This window comes from Leptonychotes weddellii, chromosome 8, assembly GCF_054177405.1.
Source record: "Leptonychotes weddellii isolate Sample4059 chromosome 8, ASM5417740v2, whole genome shotgun sequence".
NCBI classification, from domain to species: Eukaryota; Metazoa; Chordata; class Mammalia; order Carnivora; family Phocidae; genus Leptonychotes; species Leptonychotes weddellii.
Window position 1 is genome coordinate 22,323,824 of NC_138376.1, and position 10,186 is coordinate 22,334,009.

Here is a 10,186-nt window from a genome sequence, read left to right on the forward strand (position 1 = left end):
TGAGATGGGGAGGGTCCCTGGAAAGGGCCCCTAACCACCCCCTCCCCTCACAGTGTCTGAAGTGAGTTCCACTGGAACTAGGGGTGAGCTGCTACCCATAGAGTACATCTGAATGGTCAGATATTCTAAGAGCAAATTCCAGAGGAAGTCCCCTTCGCCTGTTCTGCCCGCAGGTGGTGGGGCTGGGTCCTAATGCACAGTTCATTGGGTAAACTGCTCTAGGGGGAAAACAATCATCACACACACAGAGAGAGAGAGAGAGAGAGACCTAGAGAAAAATATCTAAAGAGAGACTTGGAAAGAGGGAATCAGACAGAAACAGAGATAGAGAGAAACACATATGGAAGGATCAAGGAGAGCTAGAAAGATAGAGAGCCCAACAGAGATTGAACTAAAGAAAATAAAAATATCCAGAGAGAAAGACCTCCAGAGAAAAACAGTGAAACAGAGAAAGACAGACAAACGTAGTGAGTGAGAGGGACAGGAAAACAGGCACAAACTCAAGCCCACCTAAGGGTGCTTACAGAAAAGAAACAGGAAGACAAAGAGAGACACATGTTGATCAAAGACGGCACGGTGGTATCCAGAGGTACAGAATGAGGCTCCGATGGAGACAGAGGAACCCACATAAATGCAAACAGGAACACTCCAGTCAGCGCTGCTCTCCCCGCCAGATATCTATTTCCCTGCTGCTGGAGCCATCTGACTCCCCTGGTACTGCTCATGCCACACGTTCAGGATTGGTACCTGGTCCCCAGTTTCTAAAAACACTACAAAGGTTGAAACCTCTCTCCTCCCCCAGCTTCTACGAATTGCCACCTGATGCTCCCGGACCGCCCGCCCTGCGGGGCTCATCCCATCCCGTCCTTCCCTCGCGGTCCCCTTTCCTCTGAGAACCTCCAGGCGCGGACTGGGATGGCCACGGAGTCTGGGTTAGGGATCCACCAAGCTCTCTGGGGCCTTCCCTCCACCCCCACCTTGGTTGGGCTCCCCTCGTGCTAGTAACCTTGAAGAGGGCGGCGTCCTCCTCGCGGTTGTAGTCTTGCTTGCCCGCGTGCTTCCAGGGGATGCGGAAGATGCTCTTCTCCTCGTTCTCCCACACCAGCCCTGGGTACTTGCCGCTGTCGATCTGGTCGATCAGCCACTGGCGGAGTTTCCCGTTGCCGCAGCTCACCGAGCTCATGCCGAACTCTCCGCCTCGGCCGCTGCCCTCCAGGTTCATGCCCAGCGCGCCGACTGTCGCCCTCACGCGCCCAGGATCCGCCTCCTGCACTCGCTCTGAGCGGCAGAGAGGAGGGCCAGCCTTTAGCCACCCCAGCACAGCGCTCGGGGCACCCTTCTCAAACCCTTCTGACAATGACCACGAGGCCCTGGAGTCTCCGAGACAGCTAGGAGCGCTCTGTAAAAGTCCGTGTCGCCCAAGGCCCCTGAGAGAAAGCACCTTCTCAGCTGGCCCGGTCTCATCCCCTTGGCACGCCCGGTCCTCAGCCTCCCGAGCGTGCCTCCCGCGGAGTTCATCCTCCTGCCCCACCTTCTGGACTCTCCATTCTTGTTACACACCCCACAGGCCAAACGCTGCCCAGGCAACACAACTCGTGCCTTTGTGCACACTGCGAAATCCAGCCACCACCACACTCTGGCACCGTTTGCGTGCTCACTCTTAGTTCCCGCTCTTCTTTGCCCATTCCCAAACCGTTGCCAGTACATTTCTCCCTTCATTGTCAGTTACCACTCGTGCCCACTCCTTTGGTGGGCCCCGCGCGCCAAGCATCTCGCACGTGGGAACGAACGCCTGCGGTCTGGACGTTCCAGGTGCTCAGCATCAGCAACTCCTGCTCGGGCCTTCTCCCATACCTGCACTCTCTGCCCCAAGAGAATCCCTGAGCCTTCGGCAGCTAGCAAGGATTAAGTGGGCCGTGGGAGCAACACGCGGCAGAGACCCGGCCGGAGGCGAGGAGCGCAGCCAAATAGCGGGAGATTCTGGCGCGCAGAGCATCAGCCGGACCCCGGAGGCCCGCGCGAGAGAGCGGAGGCGGGGAGGATGCCAGGAGGGTTCTCAGAGAACACGGGGTTGAGGCAGCAGAGCGCAGGGCCCCAAGTGGCCCAAATTCGGAGCTCCTCCTCCTCCACCACCAGTCGGGGAGTAATGCGCGGGAGGCGAAGGTGAGTTTGGGCCCTTAGGGGCCGCAGGATAAGGAGCCTCGGACTGAAGCCTCTAGAGTAAGAGGCTGTCCTCCCTCAGGAAAGCCCGCCGTCCTGTGTAGGTACTTTCGAGGGCCCCGCCTTGGCCACTTCTGGGGCCCTGACAGCCTCTTTATCCCATCCCGTCCAGCGCGTGGCCTCCCCGGGCCTGGGCGGGGCCGAACCACAGAGTGGTGAGGGCAATGCTTGGGCATTGTCCCGGCTGGCCCACCACAGAGCCCACACAAAGGTCCCGGGGCCCAGAGCAGACGTAGTGGGAGTCGGGGCTCCTTCAAGGGGCATGCTCCCTCTCGGGTCCTAAGCTGGGGTCGCCTGCGCTGCCCTCGAGATGGACCCCTGAACCTCTAGTCTCGTGCTCCCGGTTCTCTATTGTGCCAGCCTCACATCCGTTCTCCTACCCGATCCCAAGCCTTACCTCGCCCCCAACTCGGAGCTGAGGGCAGCAGTGGGTCCCAAGTTCAACTGGTGAAACTAAGTATCGGAGGTGGGAAAGAGGAACTTATAAAGCTTAAAAGCCCGCTGGGGCGGAGCCTGGGGCGGGGCTGGGCGGGTACGAAAGCGCCTGCCCGGTTGGGGCCAGGGGGGCGCTGTGAGCGGAGACTGGGGAGCCGCGGGAGAGCCCCGGGGCCAATACTAGAAGGAGCGTGTGTTGGGGGGTCTGCTGCGGCCAGGCTGGGGGCCCTAGCGCCCGCTGCGGTCCACCTCGCGTTGCGCGGGGCGAGCGCACCTCGAGTCGGGCGTGCGCGGCCGCGGGGACCTTAATGTGGGCAGGTTTCCTGCAAAGGGCAAGGCGCGAAATGGGGACCTCGCCTCAGCGCCAGGTCCTGCGGGAGGCCGGTTGATAATAACTAATAACAGCTAAACAACTGCGATGTGGTTAGGACGGGAAGTGGGGGCGTGTAGGAGCGGGAATCTGGAGTGAGGGGGACTTCACTTGAAGAGCATGTAACCAAAAACGGAGGAATTGTCCACATCGTAGAATTGTGGGTGGGTGGCGAGCACCCTTGGAATCGCAGCTATTGCTGAAAGCCCTGCCTTCCTAGAGAAGAGTCCTAGAGAACATCCTACTCATTAATTAGCAATAATCACGCCTCGGATACTTTGAGCTATAAACTGTGGCTCAAATAATGTCTGTCCATATGTTTGAAATGTTCACAGACTTTTGCATTTATTAAACTGGTGAATTGAGGTTACTCAGAAAGACAATGCATTGTCCCCAAAGTTTCAGTTATGGCAACATAAAAGAGTGGGGGGAGGGGTCTCGAAGTATCCAAATGCTTAATTGCTTCTGGACTTCAGTTCACCTTAAAATGACATAGTTTTAACATCAGTCTGGTAGGAAGCAATTTTCTAGTGAGATATAAATGTCCAGAATAGAAATAATATTTTAAAAGACCTGAGATTTTACTTAATTTTCCAAGATGTCCTTAATATTAAAATTAACTCCCTGTGCATCTGCCCACTAAGCTTTCACCAGAGCATCTTGTATGCTTCCAGCATGTTTACGTACTTAGCAATTTCAGGTAAACCGTCAGATCACCGGTTTCTATATGATTTTAGACCACCACCACCCTAGGTCAACTTGCAACTTTTGAAAAGCTTTTGATTTCACTTACTTCTCAGTTTTTCTCTTTTAAACTTACATGTTAGGTCAATGTCTCCTATCCAGAGAAAAAACTAAATTTAGGCTAGAGTAAAACAGGCAGTGAGGCACAGATTAGGTATGTTTTTCCTAAAACTAACGGACTTTCTCAGAAATTAACAGGATGCCATATTTTTATTCACCCAAGCAAGTTTTCCATTATCAGAGTCTATGTAATAAATAACAGTTTTGTTCAAAGAAAATTCTAGTCACAACCTGTTTTTCTTCCTTTCTTTTCCTTTCACAGATTCATTCATTCAACAAATATTTTTTGAGCACCTGCCACATGTCAGAAACTGTTGTAAGCACTTGGGATACTTAAGTGAACACAGCAAAGATCACTGCCTTCATGTTGATTACATTTTAATCAGTGGGTTACTTTACCCCAAAGTGTTCTCAACAAACAGAAAGAGATTGCTAAGAACAAAAATGGCAAATGAGCTTTTTGCCTTTCCTCCTGTGTCTTCTGCACCAGGTTTAGAAAGTTTCAACATTTTCTTCACTCATCTACTTTTAGAAGTGCAAAACAACAGTCATTGTATGAAACTTTCTGAGACTTCACATCTACCTTGCTTTAAAATGTGATTGCTAATCTTCAACGCCATCTTCTGGTTTACTCATTTGTCATATTGATCTGCTAGAAGTGATTTTTGTTTTGTTTTAATGATGAGGTGAATACAAAGAATAATATATTTCAAACACTAAAACTCTTGATGTCCTCATTACCCCTGGTGAAGGGGAGGGAGTAAATAGGTAGGAGTTGCCAGTTACTCAGCAAAGACTTACATCTTAGTCATAGTTGAAACAAAAATGACAAAAGTTTTTAAAAGTTGAGCATTCTCCCCGCCCCCCATACATACACTTGAGTAAACCGAAGGGCTCTTCAGTAACGGTAAAAGACTAGACATTTATCTTCAAATGTCACAACCTGTTAAAAAGTGAAAACAAATAGGAAATCAGTTAATTGAGTGTCTATCCAAAACAGAAGCTGATCATTATATTCCGTGAGGAGGTTATTTCAGTGAGTTTCCAGAAGTTGTAACTGGAGCCCAATCTGAATGGCGCATTGCAATTTTCAATTTACATGACCATAAAAAGACTGTAAGACAGGTTACATTTACTTAAATTCAATATGTTAACAAGTTAATTTTTTAAAATTCATATTCAAGAAAAATATTTTTTAAAATTTTATTTAGGGGCGCCTGGGTGGCTCAGCCGTTAGGCGTCTGCCTTCGGCTCAGGCCATGATCCCAGGGTCCTGGGATCGAGCCCCACATCAGGCTCCCTGCTCAATGGGAAGCCTGCTTCTCCCTCTCCCACTCCCCCTGCTGTGTTCCCTCTCTTGCTGTGTCTCTCTCTCTGTCAAATAAATAAAATATAAAAAAATAAATAAATAAAAAATAAAATAAAATAAAATTTTATTTATTTGAGAGAGAGAAAGAGTGAGTGAGAGAGAGCATGAGCAGTGGGAGGGGCAGAGGGAGAGAGAGAAGCAGACTCCCCACTGGGCAGTGAGCCCCATGCAGGGCTCAATTCCAGGACCCCAGATCATGTCCCAGAACCCCAGGGTTCATGACCTGAGCCAAAGGTAGATGCTTAACCATCTGAGCCACCCAGATGCCCCAAGAAAAATATTTTTAAAAACCCATCCTAGACAAAACAATAAATTATTGGAATCTGGGGTTGTTGTTTTTTTTTAAGATTATTTATTTATTTATTTGAGAGAGTGAGCGAGAGAGAGCACAAGCAAGGGGAGAGGCAGAGGGAGTGGAAGAAGCAGACTCCCTGCTGAGCTTGGGGCTGGATTCCAAGACCCAGGGATCATGACCTGAGCAGAAGACAGATGCTTGACCAACTGAGCCACCCAGGCACCCCTGAAATCTTGTTTTTGTTAAAGCTATTTTATCCCTAATTCATTTTTTAAAGGGGGTGGCACTACAGTTTGTTAAAAATAATGGAACTATATGCTTGAAATAGTTTAAAGGGCAATCATTTGTAACTACTTATGAAAAATCAGGAAAATACTAAACATATTTTGTTGTTATGATGTAGAATCATATAGGATAAATATCTCCTCCTTGGCAATATGTGTATGCAATGTTAAGTATTACTATTAACCATGCATCTTGTAATGCAATATTATTATACTATTATTGTATTATTATATTATTATATAATAATAATATATATTATATTCATAATATTATATGTATTATATGTAGTACTAATGGTATTATATAATAGTATACAGATACTAGTATAGTAATATACAATATGCTATAGTAATATAGTAATATACACTATATATGTGTTATACTATTTGATATACTATAGTAATATAATATAGTATTATTGTATTACATTATATAGTATTATAGCATGATTATTGTATGGTACTATTGATAATTAAATACTCAAGTATGAGGGTCAGCTAGATTTGGTTCAAATCCATGAGGTCTTGGGTGAACTATTTAACCAAAGTCTTACTTTCATATATGCAAAGAAGGTAATGGCTTTCTTGCCTGTGATAATGTGTGCTATGATAATGAAATGATGCTTAGCACAATGCTTGGCATGTCCCAAGTGTTCAACAAATTGGGATTATTATTATTTATGTTGTGCTTCAACATTTAAGAAGTTTCATAGACTTTATCTCGTTTGATCTCCCAACCACATATCTGCCTAGTGGGCAGGGCAGGCAATATTCAGTCCCATTGTGCAGATAAGGAAAGAGGTCCACTGAGGTCCAGTGGTTTGCCTAAGGACACATTCTGACCAACAGTTCTTTCTTCTAGTCTACAGGTATTTAGCTGCTTGCACTGATATTTCAGAATCAGCCTCTGAGTGCAGGCCTGTCAGTCTGAAGGTGGCATTTTCATTCCAGTTGGGCACTCACTGGTTAGGACAACTTGGGTAAGAGGCCGTCTTCCTGACCTTGTTCTCCTTGTCTGTGAAGTGGAGGCTGGCAACAGGCAACCACTAAACCTTCTTCCAACCCTAAATAAATTGTTTTCTTATTTCTGCTTTAACTTAAAACCATTAATGACAGTCCAGTGGCCTTTTTGGTTATGGTAAATTCGGAGTAAGAAAAGCTGTGTTTTCCTTTTTTTTTTTTAAGTCAGTGACCTAACCACTGGTCTTCATTCTTCTTCAGGAAGCTATATTCACTTTGAGGAAACTGAAGGAAAAGGTACTGCTTCTCAGCCACTACTCTCAAGTATTTAATCCTTTGGGAAAAAAAAAAAACTAACCTTATAAGCAACTTACATAGGAGAGGAGTTGGGATGGAATACTCTGGAAATGAAATTATATGTTAAATGCTTTCACTGAACACCCACCCAGTTTAAAGGAATTGTACTGATCTTTCTTTGTAAAGTGATAAATTCTAATACCAATATGGCATGTAAATATGATTTTTTTTTCATACAGAGTTGCATACACTTTCCTAATTTAATTTGCAAAGTGCTTTGGGTTTCTTCAAGGAAAGAACTTTGCAGAGCTCCATCATGAGCATTTCCAGAACACAGGCTGTTCAAGACTAGCTTGTGAACTCTTTTAGGCCACAGAGCTAATGTATGTGGTTTTTCCCTAGGCAGAGTATAACCCACTTTCAGGCTTATAGGAAATTGGACTGGTCATTTTAATCAATTACGTAATAAAAAGTCACAAAGTCAAAGACGCTAAGGCAATGTCGTCTCCTTTCCCTTTGTTTATAAACAACTGTTCCCTTTTTGTCTCCTCTTCTTGCCAGTATTCCAAGAAGCTTCCTTGTAACATTTCTTTTCTCGCTGACTTGTTATGCTCTCTACATAAGTAATGACGTGGTTTTTAGCAAGGGACCACTTGATACTGCCAACTCCCTTCACCAAGCCAACAAAAATGCAAATGCAATAACTCTGGGTGTTTTCTGAAAATTGAAGCAATAGGTGAAAACCAAATAGGTTTATCTAATTCCACCCATTTGTACCAGTTCATCATGTTGGGTTATACTAAAGTTCATGAACTGTCTTTTCAGTTGAATACTGTGAAAAAACACACCATTATTTTTAAATGAAGTACTACTTCTGAGAGTTGGGGGATTTTGAGTGCTAGAGTATATCTTCAGGAAATGTTAGATTATGCTCTGGTAGCAAATCCCCGAAATCTCAGGGGCTTACAACCATGCAGGACTACTTCTTGTTTACATGAGTTATCCACTGGCTGGTGATCACTACTCTGAGAATCCAGCGCAACAAAGCAGCATCTATCTAGTACATTCCTGGTCACACACCATAGAGTAATGATACAGGTAAAACCACATAACTGATTCATAAGCTTTACATCACCGTGACTTGTGTTCCCGTTATGAGGTAAGAACTACACTGAAGGAAGAATTGCCTGGGAGTAGCAAGCAATGCCTGGCCAGAAGTCCTTGAAGGACCCAGGTGAGAGACAAGGAGTTCTCAGACAGGGGCAGGTGGAGAGGTAATTAGAAGAAAGAAGAGTACATAAAAGGTTCTGTGGATGTGGTATGACAAGGTAGGAGTCAGAGATAACTAGAGTTTCCAAACTCAGAGATTGGAGGAATGATATGACCAAGAACCTAAATAAAGAAGTCTGGAGGAGGAAGAGGTTTATGGGAGAGTAGACAGGGGACATTTGAAATGACATCCCAACATCCAGGCTTAAGTGCTGTATTTCCTTTGGGGTCACTGTCTCTTTGATCCCTTAGCATTTGGAAGCACAGAATTATCTCTTGCTCATCTTTGAACCATAGCATCTAAATGTGCTGAGTGTCTTGTAGCAATGAGCTCTAAAAATGAATGTGTCTTGCCTTTAAGGGGATGCTTTTGGGGACAAGAATACAATGGGATCCTCAGTTAAAGACTGAGGAGTTTCTAAATGGTGAAACAGCAGCAGACCTGAAAATGGAGGTTAGGTTGTGGGACTTATAGGAATTAGGGAGTAAATACCCACAGGCTAAATACCTATGGAGTCAGGAGAAGGAAGCAGGAGGGGCAGGAAGAGAAGCTAAGATGCAATGCCTACTAGAAAGGCCTCAGCCAATGTTTCAGAGAGGTTTAATGGAAGAAGTGATCTTAGAACAGAACTCTGATGGGAGAGCTGGGATTTCCCAGGCAGGGCAGGGTGGAAGTATATTGCAGGTAGGGGAACTGTGGACAATGACCAACAGGCTAGAGAACCCAAGACCTGGTGTAGGAACTGGAGGGAGGTTTGGCACTTGGAGCTGGTGGAGGAGGAGTGGGTGGGAGAGGAGAGTCATCCCTCTGGCTATTTGGGGAGGATTCACAGAGGGTATTTTAGAGTGAGAAACTGTTGGTTCCTCCTTTGCTCCATACTTTATATGCTAGAATGGCCTCTATCACACAGGAGTTTAAGGGCTTTACACACATTAAGTGGTTTTTAGCAAGAGTGACTAAGTTTATTTTACCTTGGATATTAGGAAACTCAAAAAATCCTCTTTTCAACACTCCTCTACATATGTTTAACTTAAAAAATATTTTCTTTTTAATGTTCCAAGGCATTAATAAAGGCAGCTGATTTGTCCTGTTTCAGAAGTGTGAGGGGGCTACCCTGGCTAAGTCACGTGGCAATTTGATTTGGACAGTGGTTTTGATGTGTTCTCCACCTATCCTGTAAAGCCGCCAGCAGCTCAAAATGGACACCTTTGGAAGTTTGATGTGAGATCCCTGCTTTGGATCTTGACCTAGAATAAAGGGCTGAGCCTCCAAGGGCCTTCTGTGTCTCCCTGGGGGGGAGTGGGTATTCCCCTAAGGCATGGCACATGCCCACAAGGCCACACACTCATTCAAGTCTGGATATTTGTGAGGAGGACAGAGGGCAACACCAGGCCTGCCCCGTCTGGTTTGGAAGCCCATCCCACTCCCCAGACGTGTTCTGATTGCAGATTAGAACTTCTGTCCTTTCAAGTTCACTGGTGAAGCTTGGAATTTTCCCACTAGACTCTTGCCAACCAGTGTCAGCCTGCTGGCAATGCCAGGCCTCATTTCTGCTACTTCAGAGAGGCTTGTGACATATTTGAATATCGTTTCCTCAATCATTTTTCACTATAATCCAATGGAGAAGTTAAGCAGGCATTATGACTCCACTTTAGAGAGGAACACTTGAGATCAAGGGGTTTTTAGAGGTGCTAATGTCAACAGAAGGACCTGGGCAGTGAAGACAGCCCTCGGTCATGTCTTGCTGATGTCCGCAACCCCCTGTTTTCGACTTGGCACCGACCCATTTTGCCAGTCCCTTCCCAAGATTATCACCTCTGCCACCTCCATTTGCTTCCATTCTCTCCTCAGGGTGGTCCTGAGGAAACAAAGCCACACACAC

The 10,186-nt window shown here is 46.0% G+C and overlaps 1 protein-coding gene across 5 annotated transcripts in view; it reads right to left on the bottom strand.

Annotated features, from left to right (window-relative positions):
• Window positions 1-2,853, bottom strand: part of IRF4 (interferon regulatory factor 4) — a 27,184-nt gene extending 24,331 nt beyond the window's left edge. For 3 of the 5 annotated variants that reach the window (XM_006734404.3, XM_031029321.2, XM_006734403.3), the window contains exons 1-2: window positions 2,618-2,697; window positions 1,007-1,278 (exon numbers count right to left, since the gene is read on the bottom strand). In XM_006734404.3, the coding sequence (XP_006734467.1) occupies window positions 1,007-1,222 (216 nt within the window). In that variant the 5' untranslated portion in view covers window positions 1,223-1,278; window positions 2,618-2,697. The other 2 variants (XM_081827789.1, XM_081827788.1) reach the window with 2 other exon arrangements.
• Window positions 2,854-10,186: the final 7,333 nt, after the last annotated feature.